Here is a 26,662-nt window from a genome sequence, read left to right as displayed (position 1 = left end):
GCGGGTGCGTTGCGGAAACATGCACGATTTTTCCGCGCGAGTGCAAAACATTGTAATGTGTTTTGCATGCGTGTGAGAAAAATCTGCATGTTTGGTACCCAAACCCGAACTTCTTCACAGAAGTGACTCCGGCCATCACATGATCTTTTACCATGGTGACGGACCATGTGATGACCGGAGTGACGTCACCACAGGTCTTTTTCCTGTACACAGCAAAGAAGAAGACAGAAGAGAAGTCGGGCTGCGCGAGCAAATGGATTAAGGTGAGTTAAATTATTATTTTTTTTTTTTTAACCCCTCCAGCCCTATTTTCTATGCATTCTGTATTCAGAATGCTATTATTTTCCCTTATAACCATGTTATAAGGGAAAATAATAAAGATCGGGTCCCCATCCCGATCATCTCCTAGCAACCGTGCGTGAAAATCGCACAGCATCCGCACTTGCTTGCGGATGCTTGCGATTTTTACGCAGCCCCATTCACTTCTATGGGGCCTGCGTTGCGTGAAAAACTCACAAAATAGAGCTTGCTGCGATTTTGACGCAACGCACAAGTGATGCGTGAAAATCACCGCTAATGTGAACAGCCCCATAGAAATTAATGGGTCCTGATTCAGTGCGGGTGCAATGCGTTCAACTCGCCCGTGTGAAAGGGGCCTTAGTGTCTTAGTGTAAGACACTGACAGTTCAATGCAGCACAATACAGATGCATTGTGCTGTATTGAAACAGGGATCAGACCCTGTCCCATAATGGGACAAAAAATAAAGTGAAAAAAGAAGTAAAAAAAAAGTTAAAAAAAATTAAACGTTTCAAGTAAAAAACAAACAAACGCCCTTTTCCCAAAATAAAGTAAAATTATTATTTTTTAAATGGGTAAAAAAAGAAAAGTAGACAGTTTAGGTATCGACTCCTCTATATCGACCGGCTCTATAAAAATATCACATGACCTAACCCCTCAGATGAAAACCGTCCAAAAAGTAAAATAAAATCTTTGCTAAAAAAAATATTTGTCACCTTGCATCACTAAAGGTGCAACACCAAGCGATCAAAAAGGCGTATGCCCCCCAAAATAGTACCAATATAACCATCACCTCATCCCGCAAAAAATGAGCCCGTACCTAAGACGATTGCCCAAAAAAAAAAAAACTCTGACTCTCAGCCTAAGTAGACACTAAAACATGATTTTTTTCTGTTTCAAAAATGCTTATATTGTGTTTTAAATGTAAAAAAAAAAGTTAAAAAAGTAGACCTATTAGGTATCACCGTGTCCGTAACAACATGCTCTATAAAAATACCACATGACCTAACCCCTCAGGTGAAAACGTAAAAAAATAATATATATATAAAAACGGTGTAGAAAAAGCCATTTTTTTTTGTCACCTTGCATCATGAAAAGTGTAATAGCAAGCGATCAAAAAGTTATAAATAGCCATTTCACGTGATTTTTCACTAACTGACGAATGTTACTCTTTTCCTCTGCTGTGATGTGAGCGCCCGGCACCTCTCGCCTGTGCGTCCTCACGCCGCGACCGCCCGATCATATGACTGTCATGTGATGTGGGCCTGTTGGCGGGACGCCGGCCGGGAGGTTAGCTGGGCGCGGTCTGACTGGAGCCCCGCGTGCCAGTATACATACACAGGTGGGGACAAGTATATGTAATTACTGTTCAACATCCGATTGGTGGAGAGGACTTATAAATATGTGATTCACAGTGTTGGCGTTACCCCCGGACGAAGGCACTTCGAAACGCGCATCGGGGTAGCGCCATCCTGGTTGGTACAGAAGACTATTTTCTTAGGTGAGTCTTTGTCTTCTTTGGCTTCATACGGCATTGGATATAGGTGTTTTTTGATACCTGGTCATTTATTGTGGATTGTCTCCATTTGGTCATCACAGCACTTGCATGCAATCCCTTTCTCTTTAGCCGCGCAGCCATTTTTTGATTTCAGACTCACCTAGCACTTGTTTACATATGCAATTTTTTAATAGTTGGTTATTATACTACATCTGGATATATTCAGTATAATTTATTATTACATCTCTCTATTTGATATGTGTGCAGCGCCAGGATGGCGTTCTTTTTGCTACTCTTTCACTTTTTAACGGCATACTATTTATTTATTTCATATTTTAATCATGTCACAATAAAAATTATACTTTTATATACGGTACTATGAGCTCCGTTCTTTGTTTTTTGCTTGTTTCACTCGGGAGCTAGTACAGAGTTATTTGTATAGGTGACCTTTTGGTTCCATTGGGTGGACACAGTTTCCACTCTCTCACCATTTTGCCATCTCTGGTCTCTCTTATCTATTATAAAAGTAGAGAAATTGAAATTTGGAAATGTGCTAATTTTTTCCAAATTTTTGGTAAATGTGGTATTTTTTTAATGAATAAAAATGAAATTTTTACCACTGTCATGAAGTACAATATGTGACGAGAAAACAATCTCAGAAGGGCCTGGATAAGTAAAAGCGTTTCAAAGTTATTATCACATAAAGGCCTCATGCACACGACCGTTTTTTTTTGCGGTCCGCAAAACGGATTTCCGTTGTTCCGTGATCTGTGACCGTTTTTTCTTCCGTGGGTCTTCCTTGATTTTTGGAGGATCCACGGACATGAAAAGTGAAAAAAAAAACTAAGTCAAGTTTGCATTGAAAATGATAGGAAAAACGGACACGGATCACGGACGCGGATGACTATCTTGTGTGCATCCGTGATTTTTCACGGACCCATTGACTTGAATGGGTCCGTGAACCGTTGTCAGTGAAAAAAATAGGACAGGTCATATTTTTTTCACGGACTGGAAAAACGGATCACGGACGCGGAAGCCAAACGGTGCATTTTCCGATTTTTCCACGGACCCATTGAAAGTCAATGGGTCCGCGAAAAAAAAACGGAAAACGGAATAACGGCCGCGGATGCACACAACGGTCGTGTGCATGAGGCCAAAGTGACACATGTCAGATTTGCTAAAAATGGCCTGGTCCTTAAAGGGACACTGACAGGGCCAAAAAGCATATTAAGGTATATATATGACCGTACAGTTCTTATAAAGTGTATAAGAATCATGTAAGTATCCCCCCTGTCCACCTTATAACTACAGTAATGTGAAGTTTTATAACCTGCTGGATTCGGGTTCAATCTGCCCAAGGGGCGGTGTTTCACCTCAGCTTGCGCCCAGCCAGCCTCGCCACAACTGCCGTTTGAAGCGCCGCCCAGCTCATCAATATTCACTTCGCTGGGCGGCTACTAGTGTCCCCGGCTATCTTCAGCGCATGCGCCCGGCACCCTTACTGGCCGGGATCGCATCGCGCCTGCGCACAGTCTCATTCTCAGAGGCAGCCGTTTTTGCGGACATGTCTATCAGCAGGTGTAAAGATTGATTTAGAATCACCAATAATCGTTCAGATTATCGGGAACGGTCGTTCCTGATCATCTGGCCATCTAAATGTGCTGCGAATCACCCGAACGAGCGAAACGCTCATACAGGCACCACTGATCATGGCTGATTAGCAGCAGATCGTGTGATCTAAATGGCAATCTGCTGCTCAGAAGCCATGATTCTGTATAAGGATGAGGCCATCCTCATACAGTGAAGGAGATCACTGCATGTAAATGTGCGGTCTCCTTCACTGAACGAGCAGCAGACTGTCTGGAAGGAACACTTCCTTCCCGACAATCCACCTTCAGTCCACCATAAAGAGATGAGTAATAAGAAAGTCCTTCATGATCCTAGACCAGCAGGGACTATTAACCTGTATACTGCCCTATACCACCAGTTTTAGGTGTTGGATGATTACTTTTTTTTTTGTTTTCTTTTTTCGGCAGTTAATGGCTGTATTTTTTGAGAAATGTGTTATGTGGGCAGTATATAGTAGTATTGAGGTATTGTGGTCATTAATTGCCATTGTATGATAGCATTTGTTTATGCAAATGGTGTTGACAGTGCTTATGGTCTTCAAAGAGATAGCTGGTAGGTACTTTCCCTAGCAAGTGCAATGCCGCTCACAAAGCAACTAAATGGTCAGGGACACCAAATCATTTTTTCCACCAGACAACTCCATACAGTATATCTCACCTTCCTGTTAGTAGGACATGGCAGGACTTGGATATTGGTGTTATGGGCTGTAACACCAGATTTTTTTTATTTTTTTTTGGGCGGCTTTTCAGTGAAGTTAGTGTTGCCTAATATAAAAGGGAAATGCCATGATCTTACAGGTTACTAAGTTTGGTTGGCGATCAATGGATGTCTTTCATGTGTTTCCTTAGGCAGGATTTGCAGTGTCCATAGTACAGTATTAATCAGACCTGCATTGTGAGCGCTGACCTTCCATTCCCCCCAGGTGATGTCAAACTGGAATGCCAAGATGTGTCACTGCTGTGTTCACATGTCTGGGATGCCTTCCAGAGATAGGACAAGTATAGACAGGCATGTCAAACCATCCTGCACCATTGTGAGTGACTTAGGAGGCTGCTGTACGATATTTTGTATATCTCGGAGTATTTTCTGTGTGTCTGGTGGACATTTACGGGATGATTGTCCAGGTTTCTGTCCATAGTGCTCATTCCGGGGCATTTTGCAATATCATCTCTCTGGAAATGTGATGACAGCCATATTGCATGACAGTTTTAACTCTATAGGGCAGATTTATCATGCCCTCACTCCAGAATTCTGGCTTCAAAAAGTCGCAAAACATTTTGCAACTTTTTTATGCAGTTTTACTCCACTCAAGCCAGTGAAATACAAGTAGAAAAGTGGCGTGGTTAGCTATGTTAATGAGTTTCACTCCAGATTTATCATTGAGGCTTTAAAAAAAAAAGTTGCAAAAAAATTTGCAATCTCACTCCAGGAGGAGGGTGGAGTAGGAAAACTGGAGTAGCTTTCTTAGACAAAAATGTTAGGTCATGGGTGGAAATTCAGAATTCTGTTGTAATAACCCGGGGGCTTAGGCACCAAGCTTTTTCAGTAAATTGTTAGGCTGCAGTAGATCAATAACGGTGTTGTCTTTTCCACTGTTGCCTGTTGATATTGACCAGTAGTTTTCAACCTTTTTTAGTCCTCATGCACACGACCGTTCTGGTCCGCATCCGAGCCGCAGTTTTTGCTGCTCGGGTGCGGACCTATTCACTTTAATGGGGCCGCAAAAGATGCGGACAGCACTCGGTGTGCTCTCCGCATCCGTTTCTCCGTTCCGTGGCCCCACAAAAAAAAATAACATGTACTATCCTTGTCCGTTTTTGCGGACAAGAATAGGCATTTCTACAATCGTCCGCCCGTTCCGTTCCGTAAATTGTGGAAGGCACACGGGCGGCTTCTGTGTTTTGCCGACCGCCAAAAAATGGAACGGTCATGTGCATGAGGCCTTATCCTGAAGGAACCCCTGACAAAAAATGTTCTCCTCCTGGGGAACACTTAAAACTGTACCATTCTGGTGAATGCCTGACCTGGTTCCAAGGAACACTAGGGTTCATTCATGTAGGCACATTAGTTATGAATAGAAATGGATAAGGGTGTACCCTGATGACTGCTTTGTGCCCTTGGAGAGAGCTCTTGAGCTGTAGTTCCAGTGAAAGGGGTATTCCCATCTTGGACATTGGGGGCATATCACTAGGATATGCCCCCAATGCCTGCTAGGTGTGGATCCCACCTCTGGTACCCGCACCTATACTTAGAACAAAGCCTGCAAAGTGTCAGAGGGTGCAACGCGCATGTGTGGCTGTCCACCATTCTTTTTTACAGGACTGACGAAAATAGCTGAGTGCAGCCATCGCTTCATTCACTTCTATATGGCTTACGGAAACGGCCAAACCAGTGCTCGGCTATTTTTGGCAGTCTTGTAGAAATGAATGGAGGGCTGCTGTGCATGCGCAGTGCGTTCTCCTGCATTTTGCAGGCTCCGTTCTAAGTCTAGGTGCGGGTCCCAGAGGTGAGACATCCCAGCGATATGCCCCCAGTGTCCAAAATGGGAATACCCCTTTAAGGTTGTTCCAGTGGGAGGTGCAGACTTGCATAGGGATCTCTATTCTCTTCAATAACAAGAAACTGTTAAGAAGGTAAAAGCAGGTGGGTTATATGTCTGCACCTCATAAAATATCACATCTAGAAATTTGTATTGTGAGAGAAGACGCCGATGAACACAAGGAGAATATGCAAACTCCAAGCAGATGCTCATAACATTTTCTCTGTGAAGAATCTCAAACGCGTCACAATCCCCCACGCCCCCCCCCCCCCCCCCCCGACAGGCTTATTTAAAGCAGTTGTACCACGAAAAATATTCTACATTTTTCAAACCAGCACCTGGATCTGAATACTTTGTAATTGCATGTACTTAAAAATTTAGTATATCCCCCGAGTTATTTAATAAAATCTATGGGGCACATTTTATTAATATTTTTTAGACGCTGGTCTTAATAAACCGCTAAGCTGGTGGTGGATCCACCGAAGTTATGCATCTTCATAACTTCAGCGTATCCTCTGCCAGTTGAAATGTTGCCCCGCAATCTGTGCCTGAAATACGCTTAATTTGGGTGTATTTCAGATTGATAAATGACCCCCTGTATGTATAGTGCCACCTGCTGTTTGTTCCTATCCTTATTTCTCTGTCCACCTCTGAGGTGGTCGCATATGCTCTTTTTCCATCCTTTAACTGACACTAGCCCAGTTTACTGTTAGAAGTTACAGGGAGAGAGCTGCAGCAGGAAGGACAGGCCCCTGAGAAAGTACACCCCCCCCCCCTGAGCTGCAGCGTATAGGACGCGGCCCCTGAGCTGCCTGCGTATAGGACGCGGCCCCTGAGCTGCCTGCGTATAGGACGCGGCCCCTGAGCTGCCTGCGTATAGGACGCGGCCCCTGAGCTGTCAGATTAAAATAAATCTGAGATGGTAATTGTAGCAATGAATGGGGAGATCTCTGAATCCATGTGAGGTACAGGGCTGGTTCTAGCTTTTGTTAGAAAGAGATTCTCATGTACTATATGATGTCTACTTTTCATTTCTTACATTAATCATGGGATAACCCCTTTAATAAGGCAAAGCATGGACCTCTAAGGCTGTGTTCACGTTTGGACTGTGTCTTCTAATTATAACAGAAGCACAATGTTGTGACAGATCCTTTGTGGAAGTACACCAGCAGGGACTGACTGACCTTACTAACCACCACGGAATCTGCAATGAAAGCTCTTAAAGGGGTTATCCTGAAAATGATAATGATGACCTGTCCACAGGATAGGTCATTATCACATTAGTGGGGGTCTGAGTCCTCGCACCCCTGCCAATCGGCTGTTTTAGGGATGCACTGCGGACTCCCAGCAGCTTACCAAGGACAGCGCCGTACATCATATAGCGCCTGTGCGGTAGGATAGCTCCTGTGCTTGGTATTGCAGCTCAGCTCCATTCAGTTCATGTGACCGATGTACGGTGACGTCACATGGTCTAGGAAGAGGCCGCGGCACTTACGTAGTGCCCGACCTCGTCTAACTGCTGATCTTGGGGGTCCCGGGTGTCGGACCCCAGCAGATCTGATATTGATGACCTATCCTAAGTATAGGTGATCAATATTTTTTTTCCAGGATAACCCCTTTTATCCTCTGTGTTCACATCTGCATTGTATTTTCTGTTTATAGAGGAAGCTACAACACTGTACAAGGAGATCTATTTAAGCAATTCTGTATTGGCGATGTATACTCTAAGGCTGTATTCACACTGTAAAGATACATGACCCATTCACAAGCACTGACAGTCTGTACCCAGATTTATTAAAATCCTCAGTGTGTGAACGTGGCCTAAGTTAGTCTGTTAGGTGACACTTTATTAAAAATCTTTTTATTCTTTACTGTGATAAATTGCAGATTTTTCAGGTTGTAAATATTGAATATTTGTATCCCCCAGACTGCTTGTTTTCGGGAAGAAAGAGACGTTTTGGTGAAAGCAGACACACTGTGGATCCCCACCTTGCATTATGCATTTCATGATGAAAACTATTTGGTAAGACCTTTCTATTTTAGAAAGCTTTGTATACAGCCGTTACCTTTTGTAACTTGTTTTTGGCTGTGAGCACATAGAGAACAGAATCGGATACAACTACAGTGTATGTTTGCCAGTTGGCACGAACGTGTCCTGATCTAGAATTACATTTTATTTTAAGTACCTGGTGATGGACTACTATGTTGGAGGAGATCTATTGACTTTGCTTAGCAAGTTTGAGGACCGACTATCAGAGGAAATGGCTCGATTTTACGTGGCTGAAATGGTATTAGCGATAGATTCAGTACATCAACTGAAGTATGTGCACAGGTAAGACACGCTGTCTGACGCCCTGGCCAGGATGTACTAATGTGTTTGTACCAAAACTCTGTCTAAAAAGTGGAGCAATTTCGTACATCTAGGGTTTCAAAAAAGTTTTTTTTCTGACATGCTCAACAACGGGCTGAGGCTTAGTGGAAAAGGGGCAGAGCTTGGTGGGAAATGGGATGGGCCTTTTACACCAAAATTTTTTAAAAATCTGTTTCTGGTATGGCATCAGAGAAAAGTGTCTATCCCGGCACCAGATTTATCATCCATCCATCCAGAGCCCCTGTGATAAAATCTGGTGCAGGTCTACACAGCCTGTCTAGGTTTACACCATTTTTAGGATTAAAATCAATGTCATTTTAAAAAACATACTTTATTAGTTTGTCAATGTTTAAAAGCAGAAATAGAATCCACAACCATTGGTAAAACAAGAATGTGAGGGACTACTGGTGACTTAATACAGAACAGGTCCACAGTAGGTCCCCTTACAAAGCATTTTGGCCATCTCTACCATTTGGCTTATAGGTATTTGTTTTAGGTTCTGAGCCATATTCAATGTACGCTGATTATTTTTTTCCTTATGGACATCTTTTTAATGTGGCCTTAGCTTTAAAGGACTTTGGATACTGTTTGTCCGGAAAAATCATGTTATTGTGGTGCTCCTATTGTGGACCTGTTATGTATTAATTAACTGTCACCAGTAGTCCCTTACATTCTTGTTTTACCAGTGGTTTGTTTCTTTAAGCATTGCTGAACTAATAAAGTATATTTTTATTGTTATATTGAAGTTTGTTTTTATTGGGTAAGAACATGCTTATCTATATAGGCATTGTTACGGAATTTGTGTGACCCATATAGGTCAGGTTGTTTTTGGAGTTTGGTTTTTAGGATTAGTAAATCTGGGTCCCTGATTGAATACAGACTTCGCACTAAGTGTACTCCATATCTATAGTCTACCATGAATCTGTTGAGATTATTATTTTTTTTTGTTTGACCATCATAGTTGGGATCTAAACTAATGAAATATTATTTAGCTATTTACTTTAAATTTGTTTGAGTTAACACATTTGGTCACACTCATCTTAAAGGGTTTATAATATGCAACACTGAAGTTACTGAAACATCTCTAGATGTCTCCAAAAGTTGTAATGGATGACACCAAGCACATATGTCCTTTTTATGTTTTTTTTTTGTATGTAATGTTCTATATGTTTTATCCCCACAGAGATATAAAACCAGATAATATTCTCATTGACCTGAAAGGCCACATACGACTTGCTGACTTTGGGTCTTGTTTGAGAATGCGTCCTGACGGAATGGTAATTATATGGACTGTAGCCATTATGGCCAAAGACATTGACAATTCATATAGCGATGTATTATGTATAAAGACCAATAGAAATTATTATAAATATCATTTGTTTGCCATTCTTATTTTAATAATCCTGGTTCCTAAAGAAAAAGTCCCTTTTTCGTATTTTTCTTCCAGGTGGAGTCCTCAGTTGCTGTTGGCACCCCAGATTACATTTCACCAGAAATTCTCCAAGCCATGGAAGATGGCAAGGGCAAGTATGGGACAGAGTGTGACTGGTGGTCGCTTGGAGTCTCCATGTATGAAATTCTTTTCGGAGAAACTCCTTTCTATGCGGAGTCCCTTGTAGAGACTTATGGAAAAATAATGAATCATGAGGTAAAGTAAATATTCCTACTGTCTTATGTACTGATGAAGTATTTTTACTCGCTTTTATCTTACAATCACAGTTCTCCCAGAATACAGGCTTTTAATACACATATATTGTTCAGCACAAATAGCGTCTTATGGTGTTTTTACTGTATGTCATAATGTAAAGACAGCATGTGTACATATATAGCTTCCAGACATTGAAACCGTTTCCTTTTTTGCATTGTTGTTTCTAGTGATTTGCACTGTAATTCATAGTCCTTAAAGCATGGCTATCTGCAAGTATAGACTGCAGCACTAGACAGTACCAAACGAGAAATGACATACATTAGCTCACGAGATCTCCATCAGCAAACTCATTCTACAACAGGGTTTTCTGTTTACGTTGGCATAGGGCAGTTTTGTTAGCAAATCTGGCATGCCACTGCAAAAGCCTGACTCTTTTTTTTAAAATAGATTTTTAGAAAAACCATCATAGGGAAAGAAACCTTTCCATGACACCAACTCCATGGATGCTTTACTTTTTTGTATGTTTATTCTCGTGGGTATTCTATGTTTTCCCCTTAAACTACTTGTATAATTGTTTGTACTGTTGGTGCAGGAACATCTGCAGTTTCCGTCTGACATAACAGATGTATCTGACAACGCAAAGGATCTCATCAAGCGCCTTATATGCAGACAAAAAAATCGACTCGGAAGAGGTGGTATTGATGACTTCAAAAAACATCCATTCTTTAGTGGAATAGACTGGGATAACATTCATAAAGCTATTCCACCTTACATCCCAGAGGTGGACAGTCCAGCAGACACCTCCAATTTTGATGTGGATGATGAGTCTTTGAAAACTTCGGTAGGTATTGGGTAATAATTCAAAGCGTAACCCCACTTAATGTTTGAAAAATCTCGTGTAACTACACAGTTAACCACAAAATCCATCTTTCACATGGACACATGAGATGTGTTTTTTTTTCCCCCCCTATATTTTATGGTAGGAGTTGCTTTACTCTTTAATATTTAAATACATTTCACATACATACCGTATTTTTCACCCTATAAGACACAACTAGGTTTTAGATGAGGAAAAAAATAAAATATATATTTTTCATCATACCTCAGATTAGACCCCCCCAATGTTAATTAGACCTCATCTTAGATCCCCAATCAGACCTCCGATCAGATCCACAATGTTAATTAGACCCCAGATCAGACATGCATAGTAACATGGTTTATAAGGCTGAAAAAAGACATCTGTCCATCCAGTTCAGCCTGTTATCCTGCAAGTTGATCCAGAGGATGGCAAAAACACTCATGAGGTGGAAACCATTTTTTCCCAATCAGGCCATTAGAATAACTCCCTGGATCAAGGACCCTTCTCCAGAAATCCAGTACCTATAATATTATTACACTCCAGAAATACATTCAGGCCACTCTTGAACTCTTTTAGTTAATTCCCCTCACCACCTCCTCTGCCAGAGGGTTCCATAGTCTCACTGCATTTACAGTAAAGCATATTCTTTCTTCCATGTTTGTGTAGGAACCTTCTTTCCTCTGGATATAGAGGATGTCCCCTTTGTCACGTTCAGTCCTGGGTATAAATAGATGATGGGAGAGATCTCTGTACTGACTTCTGATATATTTATACAAGTTATTACTTTAGTTGCCCTCATCTCAACCCTCTCTAACTCTGTCTGTCTTGTTCACAGTAGTTCATAATTGTATTCAGTGTTTGTTCTGACCCCCAATCAGACCTCCAGTGTTAACTAGACACCAGCTGAGACCTCAGATCAGACCCCTAATGTTAATTAGACGCTAGCTCAGACCCCCAATCAGACCTCAGATGAGACCCCCAATTTTAATTAGCCCCCAGCTCAGGCCCCCCGTGTTAATCAGACCTTATATCTGACAAAAAAAAAAATCGCTCTTCCTGCCACGCTGTGCTGTGACCTGATATTGCACAGCTTGAGGTCACAGAGCGTGCCGACGTCCTCATGCTGTGAGCAGGTCACAGCACAGCTTGTGGTGTCTGCAAAAGAAGATTAGGGAGCGGCGAGTACAGACCCAGCACAGGATGCGCTGTATTCACCACTCCCTGGTCCTACCACTGACCTTTTTCCCCCCACTTTTGGGGCAAAAAATAGACTTTATACATTCACATTACTGGGCATCTGCAGAGATGGCAGCTGAGAAGGCAAAGACAATTTTTACCATATTCTGCCTTTGAGAAGGCAGATATATTTTTCCCATCCCTGCTTTCCCCATTGCTGTATACACATCACTCAATGAGCTCTGTGTTTGAAGATCAGAAAGTAGCCATGAGATGGGTGACTGCAAGAGCGGCTGGGTCTTGGCAAAGGAGGCTGTATTCACCCTCTAACTGGAGTTAATATGGCATCTCCAATTACAGGAAAAATGCCCCGAAAGGCCTTGTATGACTTTCTGGGGTCACAATGTGTAATAAAAGGGCACCACTAGTCCACATTGCAGCTTCTAGCCCGGCAGCCGTAGACTATACATTCCCTATACCAAAATGACCACATGTACTAGCATTATTTCCAGGTAAATAAATACAAGCAAACTAGTAAAATAAATATGGCACAAAAATAAAGCACCATGTAATACAGGAAAAAACTTTTTTTTTTATTGTTTAAATTGCCAAACAAAAAACATTTTGGCTTACAAAACTGAATGTACTAAAAACTAAAATGTGTCTGGTCATGAATTGGAATAAATGGTCTGGTCTTTTAATTTGCGGAATGTTTATTTCTAGGAAACATTGCCTCCAAATATTCTTAATGGTTTTTCAGCGCATCTCCTTCCATTTGTGGGATTTACATTTACATCCAACTGGTATGTGTGTTAAAGTCTCATCAACTTCTACTGATTAGACCTGGAAGTAAAGATCTTTTCTATAGATCTGCTATTTTTGTTAGTCTCTATTTAGTGCTTTGTATTTATAGTAGTAGTCTTTTGTGGAGTGGCTCAATAATGTCTTAATACCTTTGTGTTAATTAATACATGATGCCTTGCTATGTTAGACACCTATTGGTTGGTTAACTTTACATCGAAATGTTGCAATTTGGTGCGCACTTTCAAATTTCAATCATGCCCCCTTCCAGGTATGCCATGCTTTATTCCTAGAAGCTATGGGCCCTTGGCCAGTATGGAACAAAAAGTGTTTTACATGCCAGTCCTAATCTTGTCCCCTCCTTGCATCAGATGTGACAAAATTGTTAATACTCTAAGCCAGTTTCCTGGTATACATTATAATTAGAGATGAGCGAAGCGAGCTTTGGATGTCACAATCAGTCGCCACCTTCATAACTTCGGATTAATACTGTACAGAGATTCATCTCCGTACAGTATTAGAATGTATGGGCTCCGATGAGCTTAAGTTAGTTTTTTTTGCGAAGACGCACGTGACTTCGTTGAATAACTGATTTTTAAAGCGGACTTTACTGAATAACTTCAGTCATTTGATTTTTAAAGTGGAAACTCTGCTTCGGTTCCGACTGATACCTTGGAACCAAAGCCAAGTTCTGTATCAAGTTTCAAAGTGCTTTTCCAACTTTAAAAATCAGTTACTAAAGTTATTCAGCAAAGTCACGTGCGACTTCGTGAATAACTAACTTCGGTTCATCGGAGCCCATACATTCTGATACTGTACGGAGATGCATCAATTAATCTGAAGGTATGAAAGATGTGACTTTGAATGTAACATCTGAAGCTCGCTTTGCTGATCTCTAATTATAATAAATGTGACGGGCCGCCTACGCCAACCCCACACCACTTGCTACATTTATAAATGGTGAGCAGTGCCTAAAACCCCCAGAAAGTTACTAAATTTCTGCGCAACTACAGTGTGCACCACACTTTGCGACTTTCTGGTGCCAATTTTCTAGGGGATAATAAATTTCTCTCATAATGAATGTGGTGCAAGGCATGTACGTCAGTTTTTTTTGGCACAAATTGAGACAGAATTCTTGTCCATTTAGCTTAGTAAATCCTCCTATTGACTTTTGTGAAGTCACCGCATACTGATCATAAGGGGTGTGATCTGAAGAGCCAAGCATTCTGTGCTTTATAGGGTTTTAATACGGCATGTATCCAAGGTTCACTAAAGGTACTATAAAGTTAGTTATAATGATGGTTGGATGAGGCTCTGTTAATAGATTACCTCTACATTATTTTGTTCCATCGTTTAACCTCTGTGCTGTCAGTCCCCCCTTATATTTAGTGCCCAATAGCAGTCTGCTGTGATATTTTCAATGGCAATAAATAGAAACTTTAGTGTAGAAGTCTAACATGAATGAGGCAATAAGTATAACAATGCTTTTTATTTCCTTCTGATTTATTTCTCGTTAAATTCTAACTCTTTATACTATAAATGTAGCCCGTTATCAGACAAAGGCACCCTCATTAACTGCGTGGTCAATAATGGTATGGAAACTAGACCAGCGCAAGACAAAGGATCCATTCAAGGTAAGGCTCTTGTATTATGAACATGGGATGCATTATTTTTTTTCTTTTTTCATTTCTTATAACAACCTCAATGCTTTTCCACCTATAAATATGTCAAGCTGCAATCCACTTAGCTCTGTCAGTGAGATTCTTGCTATTTTGATTTTAATTTGCAATGATCATGGGATAACCCATTTGAGCCAAAGCACAGAGGAAGTGTTAAGAGGCCATGGGAATATAAGCAACTGCAGACATTAGGACCTGTAATATTAAAGGGGTTTTCTGGATTTTAATATTGATGACCACTTTCAGGATTGGTCATTAAAATCAGACCGACACCCCTGCCGATCAGCTGGTTGAAGAGAAGACCACGCTCTGTGGGAGTGCAGCCTTCTCTTAATTGTTTACCTACTCGCCGTTGACATCACAGTGGTGAGCAGTAGAGTTGAGCGGACACCTGGATGTACGGGTTCGGCTGAACTTCACAAAAAAGTTCGCGTTTGGGACCGGAACTTGAACCCGAACCCCATTAAAGTCCACTAAAATGGCTCTAAAAAAAAGTCATGGAAAGGGCTAGAGGACTGCAAATGGCAGCAAAATGTGGTTAAGAGCATGGCAAGTGCTCTGCAAACAAATGTGGATAGGGAAATGACTTCAAATGACATAAAATACGTAAAAATTTAAAATAATAATCTTGATCTAGGAGGAGGAGGTCCATATGGAGTAGGATGTTAAGGAGGCGGTGGAGAAGGAGGTAGCCAACACTGGTTACTGGTTTTTTATTTTTTATTTTATTTTATTTTTTTTTGTTCAAATTTGGGTACACCCCAAAGCATTGGGAAATATAAAAAATAAAACAAAGATAAAGTGCTCTTGAGTACAACAATGGCTGGGTGGGGCCGGTATACATGTCTATTCTGCTCAAGGTACGGACAAGTCCTGTGGGATCCCTGCCTGGTTCAGTCTAATGAACGTGAGCTTGTCCACATTGGCTGTGGACAGGCGGCTGCGCTTGTCTGTGATAACCCCCTCCTGCCGTGCTGAACAAACGTTCAGACAATACACTGGCTGCAGGGCAGGCCAGCACCTCCAAGGCGTAAAGGGCAAGCTCAGGCCATGTGGGCAAATTTGGAGACCCAGAAGTTGAAGGGGGCAGACCAATCGGTCAGTACGTGTAGGCGTGTGCACACATACTGCTCAACCATGTCGCACGTCCCCGTGACGGCCTTGATCCAATTAGATATCCTCCCTATCCACTTTCGATGTTGTTTTATGCGCCTACCATTGTGGTAACGGGGAATCAGGGTTCCATGCCGCAGAGGGAGCCTGAGAAAGGGATACCACATCCAAGGGAGGTCAATGGATGAAATTAAATGTGATCAAGCGGAAATTTGGGACAAATTATTGAAGCAGAAGCTTCCAAGTAAAGGAGGGGGCGGGGGGCAATTACCCACTCCCGACTCGGGGAGGTAGTGACGATAAATAACAATACAGGACTCTTAAGATGCCCTGTTATTGTTATGATTAATAAAATGTTACAGGGAATGTCACTGGGGTATTTTGGATTAGGAAATGTTAGACAGGACAGGCCCTGCTGCCGCTTTGTTGACTCTAGATAACTTCTGCCTGATCGCACGTCCCCGTGACATCCACGATCCAATTGGATATCTTCCCTATCAACTTTCAATGTTCTTTTATGCGCCTACCATGGTGATCACAGGTAACGGGGAATCAGGGTTCCATGCCGGAGAGGTAGCGTGAGAAAGGGATACCACATCCAAGGGAGGTCAATGGCTGAAATGTGATCGAGCGGAAATATTGGACAAGTTATTAAAGCGGAAGGATCAAATGAAAGGAGGGGACATTGCGTCAATTAAAGACGAATTTTAGAAATTTAAGTCCCTGTCACCTATGCAGAGCTGGGGTTTTTCATCGGCAAAAATGGGTTAATGTCACCCACCAATGGAACAGACGATTAAAAAAAAAAATCGACCCCTTTAAACTATACAGAGCAGGGGTTTATTCATGGCAAAAATGGTAAAATGTCACTCAAGAATGTAACAGATGCTTTTGCACCCTGCTCCCTCTTTTGCTGTGCTGGGTGCCTCTGTGCGACCACCGCCTCTTCCTCCGAACTAGACAGGTCACTCGCATGACCTCGATTCCATGTGGGGTCTAGTACCTCATCATCCTCAACATCATCTTCCACCCACTCTTCACCCCTGCCCTCCTTGTCGGTCTGCAGACTGCAGAAAGCCGCAGCAGTTGGCACCTGTGTTTTGTCATCATCAGAGACATGCTGCGGTGGTCCTCCCATGTCTTCATCCTGTAACATAAGTGGTTGGGCATCAGTGCACTCAATCTCTTCCACTTCTGGTGCAGGGCTAGGTGGATGGCCCACGGAAACCCTGCCAGCAGAGTCATCAAAAAGCAGAAGAGACTGCCGCATGACTTGGGGCTCAGACTGCTTGGCTGATTTGCAAGGGGGTGAAAGGTGAAAGACTAATGGCCATGGGCTGCAGGTGCCAACTCTGATCTTTCAGCAGGAGACTGGGTGGGAGACAATGTGAAGGAACTGGAGGCACTGTCAGCCACCCAATCTACTATCGCCTGTACTTGTTCTGGCCTCACCATTCGCATTAGGGCTGACCAAATACCGCTGAAGGTTCTGTCGCCTACTCACACCTGAGCAAGGGGTTTCACTTGTACGTGTAGCTGGCACAGATCGACCGCGTCCTCTCCCTGCAACAGGAGCATCACCAACACCAGCAGCACCACGACCGGGTCCACGTCCCTTATTTGACCCTCTACTCATTCTTTGCGTTCACCCACCAAACTAACAGATGGTTTATGTCAGGCGACAATGTAACTGCCAATAGTCAACAATTAAGTTCACTGACAGGCAGTGTCGGTGTCATAAAGAGGAAAACTTTCTTGAGGTCACACAACAGTGTGACAGGCGAATTTTATACAATTACTTCAAGGTCACAATTTTTTTTTTTATTTGTCAACCAACAATATAACTGCAGTATTTAAAGCTTGTATTGAACTATCAGAAATGCAGCAAAGTCCTCAAATGTAGTGTCTTGCACAAAATGGGTGTTTTTTTTAACTCAGAATATAACTGCAGTATTTAAAGCTTGTATTGGACTGCCATAAATGCAGTGCAGGGCGCAAATGTACTTTTTATCAAAAAAAATAATTTGTCCCCACAGAATCTAACAGATGGATTTACTTGGATTGTACTTTACAAAAAAAAACGATTCCCTATATTATTTTGCCTTCCCCTGGCACATATGCAGTACAGGTTTACTTAAAAAATGGGTATATGTTGCCCACTGAACTAAAAGAACAGGGTTAAATTATTGTCCCTGGCACATATGCTGTGCTGGTGCACTGAACTTGCACAAAATGGCCACCGACGCCCACCTAACTAACAGACGGATAAAAGTTTTGTTTTTTTTTCTGTGTCACTGGGCTCAGGGCAGGGTAAAAAAAATGTTGCACTGCACCCACAAAACAAAATTGCGGTAGATCGCTGAGTTAACAAGTTCTGATAACAGATTCTTTCCTTTTCTATCTTCACAGCAGCATCCTATCCCTACACTAGTAAGAGCAGAGTGACGTGCGGCGCTACGTGACTCCAGCTTATATAGAGGCTGGGTCACGTGTTGCACTGGCCAATCACAGCCATGCCATTAGTAGGCATGGCTGTGGTGGCTTCTTTGCAGCCTTTCAAAAAGCGCCATTAAATCGCCGAACACCAAACCCGAACTTTTACTGAAAAGTTCGTGTTTGGGGTCCAAAAATCCTAAGGTTCGGTACTTTACAGTTCGGGTTCACTCAACCCTAGTGAGCAGGTGTCATTACAAGCCGTCCTATTCACGTCTATGGGATGGCTCATTTCTATACACTTGAATTGGAAGGAGCCGTCTCATTAAAGTGAATGGGACGCTTGTAATTACACCTGCTTGCTGCTGCGTCGTTGATGGAGAGCAGGTGAACTATGAAGAGCCTTCCCTTCCGGGGGCGAATTAAGTGCACGATAGGCCTGGGGCTGTCTACCCAACTCGGGCCCCTCCCTCCATTTTAAGTTTAAGTTTTTTTTCTGTGTGAAGAGTCTGCAGTGCTTCGTGAGCGCCACAGTCTCTTCCTAGGCCATATGACATTACATTCATCGGTCACATGGCCTGGGTGCAGCTCTGTCCCATCTGAGTGATTGGGGCTGAGCTGCAATACCAAGCACAGTGCTATCAAATGGACAGAGCTGTGCTTGGTAAGGAGAAATGAGGCTGCGGCGCTCACTGGAACATCGCGCTCTCCTCAAACAGCTGATTGGTGGGGGTGCCAGGAGTCTGACTCCCACCATCTCATAACTCTCTGAGTACAGATATCATAGATGTTACCTGCAGTCCTATGTAACACCCCACATAACACAGTGAACTATTGTGTTATGTGGGGTGTTGCATAAGACTGCATGGAACATCTACTACATTATCTGCACATAGAAAGTTATCACTGTTATCTGGGCTTTTACATAGGACTGCAGGTGACAAATTTAACATTTTAGTTGCCAAATTTAAAATACATATGATTATAATAAAAGACTTGGAGGAGAAGATGAGACGCAGGTCACAGTAGTGAGTTAGCTCTACATATAGGGGGATACAGCACCACATACCTCTTACATCCAGTGACTTCTCCTGTCATGTAGATCTCCTCTTTCCTCTTCTCCTCTGTTTGACACAGACCGCCATGACACATTCTTTCAGCCGCATCTCGTCTCTACAGAGTTTGTTACAGACACGTTAGAGTTCTCATAATTGGGGTCATTTATCAAACTGGTGTAAAGTAGAACTAGCTTAGGTGCCCAGAGCAACCAGTCAGATTCCACCTTTCATTTTCCAGAGGAGCTGTCAAAAATAAAAGGTGTAATCTGGTTGCTATGGGCAACTAAGCCAGTTCTACTTTAGGAACAATTTATCAAACTGGTATATAGTGTCTACAGCAGTTATAATATCCCCTAGAGTGCCCCCAGTAATAACACCCTATATTTTGCTCCAGGTAATAATGCCTGTATAGTGTCCCCAAAAATAATGTTCCCTAATAGCAACGCCCCCACACTGCCCCCATATAGTAATTTTCCCCCACACTGTTCCACATGTAGTAGTTTGCCCCCACAAAGTAATTTTCCCCCCACACTGCCCCCATCAAGTAATAACCCCCAAACTGCCCCCCATTAAGTAATTTGAGAAGCTTTCTTCTGTGATCTCCACCCCTTACAGGTGGAGTAACTCTTTCCACTCCTTGAACTATTAACGCCGCTGGATCACCCTCATGGGTTGTAGCAAAATGTAAGCTAGCTGCAGAAACTTTACGGGTCTTGTAGTGCGACACGTCTGAAATATGTTTTATGCACTCGAGTCTTTATCTGATTAGTTGTGTAGCCCACATAATGCAGTGAGCAAATTTTGCATGTAATTACATAGATGGCAAATTTTGTGTTGCAATTTATGTAAGATTTAATCTCATAGCTTTTGCCATTGGCTGTGGACTGAAAGGTCTTGTTCACACTCATGTGGTCGCAGCAAGTACACCTCGTATGGCCACATTTATAGCTACCTTTATGGTTCAATAAGATTTTATTATTATTATTATCAAATACAATCATAAGAGAACATCCCAAATTGCAGTATACATACCGCATACAAAGATACATTGCGACATGAAATCATGAACAGCAGTACAGCATAAAGGACAAGGTATAAGCATGTATCTGTATCTGTATAACAAACAGTCAGCTGACAAAAAGTCAGAGGAAACAAAGGCCCTAAAGGGCTTAATAAGGCCTCAAACAAATGATGTATAGGCCAATAATTCTAGACAAACTTGACATAAAAGGGGGGAAGACAGGGTGACACACAAGCGGAGGGGAGGGGGGGGGGGGGAGAAATCATAGGTCATATCTAGAGAATAGCTAGGTACTATTAAGGAGGAGAATCAGGGAGAACCCCAGATGCCAACCAAACCGAAAACGACATAGATGATCTAAACCTGGACCATGGCTCCCAACTCCTAAGAAACGCCGGAATCTTGTTGTGATCAGAGGCATACATCTCTTCCCTGTGTAACAGCTCATCCAGTGCAGAGGCCCAAGTGATCCTTTTCAAACTCTCGGTTGACTTCCAATTGCGTGGGATAATTTGCCTCATGGCCAGCATAAAGAGCCGCAATGAACCTTTCTTAACATGTGAGATTCGCCCCGGGAAAATAGAAAGCAGAGCGATGGAAGGGGAAAATGCAATGGAGGCCCAGAATAGAAAATTATAAAGCTTGAAGACATCTTTCCATAATGGGTTAAGCCTCGGACAATCCCACCATATATGGGTCATAGTCCCCCTAGCACCATGGCATCGCCAACATAGTTCAGAAACCGAGGGGTAGAACCGATGCAGTTTCTCCGGTGTCCGATACCATCTGGTAAGTATTTTATAGTTGAGTTCTTGTAAATTACACGATATAGAGATCTTATGCGTGAAAAGCAAAGAGCGTTTCCATTGATCCCCAGTAAAAGTATCACCTAATTCCGTCTCCCAATCAAGCATAAACTTGAGTTTGGGGTAGGAATCTCCAGATTGGCTGCCCTCAGTGACCTCGGTGTTCAGCATGATGTAAAGCAAGGAAATAGCATGGCCAGGGGCAGCCTGAGCAACACATAGCTTTTCAAAATCTGTTAGAGATGTATGGGACCGCAAACCAGGCATCAGAGATCCAACAAATCCCCTGAGTTGAAAATAGAGGAACCATCTTCCAGGAGATGATGGGAATATGTGCGATAGGTCCTCAAGAGGGCGTATCCCAGTAGAAGAACAGACGTCTCTCAGTCTGACAGTAGATGTGTGGGTAGTTCGGAAGGCGGGCACCTGTCTCAGACCCATAGGTAAATCTGGATGGTCAGTGAGCATTGAGAGGGGACCTGGGATCTTAGCCAAATTCAGTTTAGGTGCAAACTTTATCCATGAGGCTGCTAAAGTAGGGAGGAGCATATCAGATTGGGCATGCGGGAGGTTGCATAGGGAGTTAGGGGACAGCCAAAATATACCTGTTGCAAGGTGGGGATTCGTAACATGCTCTATTTCTACCCATATCTTAGTATTCTTATTATGAAAAAGATCTAAGACGCAGTTCAAGACTGCAGCCCTGTAATAAGTCAAAAAGTTAGGTAAACCTGTCCCTCCCTTTAATTTAGGGCGAGTCAAAAGACTATGGCCAAGCCGCGCTCTGGATTGATTCCACACGAATTGGGAAGCCAAGCGCCGGAGGCGAGTAAAGTAGATCAGGGGGATTTTACATGGAATTGTTTGAAATAGATAAAGCAGGCGCGGTAATATGTCCATTTTAAGGGTATTAATTTTACCAAACCAAGAGATTCGTAGGGACAACCATTTTTGAAGGCTCTCTGTAATGGATTTGAGGAGAGGAGTATAATTCAGTTTAAATAGATGTGAGGGATTGGCAGGTATGTGAACTCCCAAATATTTGATAGAGTCTTCCGTCCATTTAAAGGAGAAGGATTCTCCAAGGGATTGCACTTCCCTATGGGGAAGGTTAATATTCAGAATTTCGGACTTGTGTACATTAACTTTGAAGTTACTGACGCGTCCAAATATATCAAATTCCTTGAGAACGGACGGAAGGCCTATTCTGGGGGAAGTAAGGTATAAAAGCAAGTCGTCTGCAAACAACGATAGCTTATGTTCGGTTTGTCCGATACGAAAGCCTTTGATTGCTGTGTTTGCCCTAAGGGCGTTGGCCAGGGACTCCATAGTCAGTATATATAAAAACGGGGACAATGGACAACCTTGGCGTGTACCGTTTCTAATCTGAAACGGTGAGGATAGAGTGCCATTTACCCGCACACATGCCGATGGTGTAGAATAAAGAGCCATGATACGCTGAAGCATCTTGACTCCTAGGCCTAGGTGGATTAGGGTTTCAGATAGAAACCTCCAGTCCACCCGGTCAAATGCCTTCTCGGCATCAATCGATAGAAGACATAAAGGTGATTTATATTGTCTAGCTCTGGCTATGAGCCCCAGGGACTTCAGAGTATTATCACGGGCCTCTCGGCCGGGGACAAATCCCACCTGTTCCTTATGGACACTACCAGGGATGTGTGGGCGCAGTCGTGTGGCTAAAATCTTAGCATACATTTTCAGGTCGACATTGAGAATCGAAATGGGCCTGTAGTTTCCACAAACCTTAGGATTTCTACCCGGTTTAGGGATGACTACTACATGTGCCTGTAGGGCCTGAAATGGAAAGGGGCATACGGCAGAAATAGAATTAAAGGTCACAGTTAGAACCGGAGCTAAGTCCTCTGTCAGGACTTTGTAAAAACGGGGGGTGAACCCGTCAGGACCCGGGCATTTCCCTATTTTCAGGTCCTGGATCGCTGCTTTAATTTCTGATAAGGAAAAATCGCTCTCCAGGTCTGAAGATGTCACCGTATCAAAGGGCTTGGGACCGTGGGATATAATGTACTGACGTATGTCCTCCGACGGAAGTGCCGAAGATATATCTCGGGAGGCCTGTAAGTCATAAAGGGCGGAGTAATAATTTTTAAATTCCGTGGAGATCGCTGAAGGGGCATGGACCAAGCCATTTGTGTTTGTATTAATAGCCTGCACGTGTGTCGTTAGGGGTTTGGGATGGAGGGCTCCTGCTAACCATCGGCCGCTTTTATCCCCATATTCATAAAAACCATGTCTAACTCTATCTCTGGCGCATAAGGATTTCTGATCTAATATCTTTTTAAGATCTGCTGACGAAGGGAAGAAATGTCCGCCCTCAGGGAATCCGCAGGAGACAGCTTATTCCGCTCCTCACTCCGAGAAAGCTCAGAGAAAAGATTGGACAGTTTCAAGGTACGCTCTTTTTTCAACCTCGTCCCGTGTGAGATAAAGAGGCCTCGTAACACACATTTGAGGGCTTCCCATTTTATCGGTTGAGCAGTAGTGTCGGATTCGTGGTTTACAGAAAAATCCGCTACGGCTTTCCTGACGTCAGCCATACACACCCCATCGTTCAGCAGATTGTCGTTTAGCCGCCATGAGGATGCTCTATTTCCTAGCGTGGAACCCTTCAGAAGACCATATACAGGGGCATGGTCGGACCACACAATAGTGTCTATGGAGCATTTGGGATCAAGGTCAAGGAGTTTCTGTGATATGAAAAGATGGTCCAGCCTGCCGTAGCTATTATGGCTATGGGAAAAATGGGTGTAATCTCTGATGCCTGGGTGCAGGACCCGCCACATATCCACCAGACCAAGGACACCTAAGTCCTTTTGGAACTGATGTACCGACACCGAGGAGACTGAGGACTTACCAGTGGATGAGTCAAGGGTCGGGTCCATCACTAAGTTAAAGTCGCCACCTACGATGATCGGGGAACCATCCGCGAATTTAGCCACTTTCCTCAAGACCTTGGTCCCGAATGCGGATTGACCCTGGTTGGGGAAATACACGTTAGCAATTGAAATAACAGATTGGTCAACCGAGATCTTTAAAAAGAGATATCTGCCCCTAGGATCCACCTCATAGGATAATACTGAGTGGCGGAGGTGTCTATGCAAAGCAATAGACACCCCGGACGCTTTTCTCTCAGGATTGGGAGCATGAAACCAGGTTGGGTAATATTTAGATTCACATTTCGGGATAGCATTAACTTTAAAGTGCGTTTCTTGCAACATAGCAATCAATACCCTTTTCCTATGTAATCTATACATGACCTGACTCCTTTTTTGTGGCACATTGAATCCCCTAACATTGTAGGTACAAAAAGAAAGCGGTGCCATCTCTCTGTAGCTCTAGAGAAACCTGTATGGGATGAGGGATAGGGAGGCACACTAGGAGGGGGATGTGACAAATGAGACTAGGGACTAATACACTGAATATAGGACTAGACAAGACACAAACTCAATACACAATGAGACCCGTAAAATTGACATGAAAAGAAACACTAGATGAGTAGCAAAATCGCGACAATGGTACAGCTTCTGTACTAAGTGAAATAACAAAGATTAATCAGCAATCGCTGGAGGACCTCTGGGTGGTCTCTTTGGTTTAGCTGCCACCCTCTGCCATTGCTCGCGACGTGGGACCCCTGGGATCTCTCGAGGCCTAGGCCACTCTGGCAAGTCCAGATGCGGTAGATCGAAGGTCTCCAGGAACTTGGGAAGGTCCGATATAGACTTGAATGACCCCGTCTTCCGATCCTTGTTGGCGATTAGTTGAAAAGGATATCCCCATCTATACGGTATGGAACGCTTCTGTAGCTCAGAAAGAAGGGGTTTTAGGGCCTTTCTCAGGAGCAAAGTGCGTCTGGCCAAATCTGGCAAGATAAGGATCTCTTTATCCTCAGACCGTACGTGATCCATATTCCTGTAGGCCCTCAGGATTGCCTCCTTATCCTTGTAAAAATGCACCCTGCATATAACGTCTCGGGGACGCGTTAGGTCACTTGGCTTGGGGCCCAACACCCTGTGGATCCTGTCCAATTCAATATGTTGATCTGGCTTTTTTTGTAGGATTGATCCGAAGAAGGACAGGGCCCAGGCTTCCAGGTCTTGAGGGAGTATTTTCTCAGAGAGGCCCCGGATCCGGAGATTATTCCTCCGGTTACGATTTTCAATGTCCTCAAGATGGGAGAGAATATCTTGAATCTGGTCAGTATGATCTTGCAAAACCAGCCTATGCGATTCTATGGTCTCCTGAAATTGCTCTTGGGCAAACTCTATTTCCTCCACCCGGTTGCCGACATGTTGAATGTCTTGCTGTATTGCCGCCATGTCTTGTTTGTGAGACGCCTCAAGTCTCATGAAAAGCCCGTCCATCTCATGTTTAGTGGGAAGGGACTTGAGATGAGTTTTCCAGTCCCATTCATCCCCATCATTTTGCAGACCCCGTGGGGTCACTGACCTGGGTGAAGATTCTGGCGAGCTGCGGACCTGTGGTGAGGAGCTCAGGGATGCGTCCACTATCTTGAAGAGGGCAGGAGAGGACGAGAGAGCCGAGGGCGGACTCACCGCCGCTGCGTATGAAGTAGGTGAGTGACTACTCGGCGGGATCCCGTTACCAGATATAGTGTCCTGTTCGGGGTTGTTCAGCGCACTGCTGGAAGAAGCGGCCGCCTGTCTTGTTGCCTGCGCCATCTTAGGCCCCTCGTTTTCCCCGCCGTGCGCACTCGACTGGCTAGGAGTGCTGAAAAAGCGGGTGATTGCTCTCGCGGATCTGAGGGCAGGAGCAGGAGTCGATGGGGCCCCTCTCCTACGGCCTCCCATGGGGTCCCAAGAGTTAATAAAGTCCTGCTGGAAGAGTAGTTGCTGGAGTCTTATGGGAGCTCACATAAGCCACATCTCACTCAGCCATCGGCTAGCTCCGCCTCCCCCGACGACTGTGTCTTTAAGGAGATGTAGCAGTGCTGCTAATGTACTATTTTTGCAAAGTCTGCTGTGATCGGCAGCAGCTTGAAACCTATTGGTTTACTAGCAGGCTGGAGGCTTTCTCCAAGGGTCACTCACCCCCTGTGGGTCTGGAGGACGGCAGGCACAGAGAGTCTCTGCTCCCCTGTAGGATGATGCTGAAGGAGAACGGCGCCCCTGCTGAGCTGATGTTCCTCGTCTGAGCCGGTGAGTGAGGGGAGGCAGGGGGAGATCGCTGACCTGATGGAGCTTGGTCTCTGTTCAATCCCCTCCGAGCACCGCTGGGGTCCGAGGCTGGATCCAAGGGCCTCTAGGACGGGTCGCTTGCGCTCTGGCCGCGCTGCAGCCGAAAATCGAGGCCGGGGATCCGTCTGCTCGGTTAGGCCGCAACTGTATCTCAGGCCGCCCGGGTAGTGGAAGCTTCCTACTTGGCTCAAACACTGTCGGGTGGAGAGTGGAGCACAAAGATGTAAAAACTGGGGCGCTGTGGCAATGTTAAGGTGACGGATGAGGTAGGATTAGATCCCATCCGCAGGAGCTATGGTGGATCACGTCTTCACCCTCCGGCTGCAGGCCACGCCCCTATAGCTACCTTTACAAGTGAGCCACATGGGTTTGGTATTTGGACAGTCCCGAAACATGCTAGGACTGATCATCTGCCCCAGAGTAGGAGCTTTGCGAGCCGCACATCTAATACCTCCTGTTACCAATCCCGTCCATTCTTTATCGTAACGAAGTACCGGGA

At 43.8% G+C, this 26,662-nt stretch overlaps 1 protein-coding gene across 1 annotated transcript in view; it reads left to right on the top strand.

Annotated features, from left to right (window-relative positions):
- The window catches only part of CDC42BPG (CDC42 binding protein kinase gamma), a 180,707-nt gene that overhangs the window by 97,148 nt on the left and 56,897 nt on the right, over positions 1 to 26,662 (top strand). Inside the window, exons 4-10 of the mRNA XM_040410586.1 lie at positions 7,892 to 7,987; positions 8,148 to 8,296; positions 9,519 to 9,612; positions 9,783 to 9,983; positions 10,576 to 10,824; positions 12,742 to 12,821; positions 14,365 to 14,453. Of these exons, the coding sequence (XP_040266520.1) occupies positions 7,892 to 7,987; positions 8,148 to 8,296; positions 9,519 to 9,612; positions 9,783 to 9,983; positions 10,576 to 10,824; positions 12,742 to 12,821; positions 14,365 to 14,453 (958 nt within the window). The remainder of the gene's footprint in view (positions 1 to 7,891; positions 7,988 to 8,147; positions 8,297 to 9,518; positions 9,613 to 9,782; positions 9,984 to 10,575; positions 10,825 to 12,741; positions 12,822 to 14,364; positions 14,454 to 26,662) is intronic.

The sequence above is a fragment of the Bufo bufo genome, chromosome 10 (assembly GCF_905171765.1).
Source record: "Bufo bufo chromosome 10, aBufBuf1.1, whole genome shotgun sequence".
Lineage (NCBI taxonomy): Eukaryota > Metazoa > Chordata > Amphibia > Anura > Bufonidae > Bufo > Bufo bufo.
This window is presented reverse-complemented; position numbering and strand designations above follow the sequence as displayed.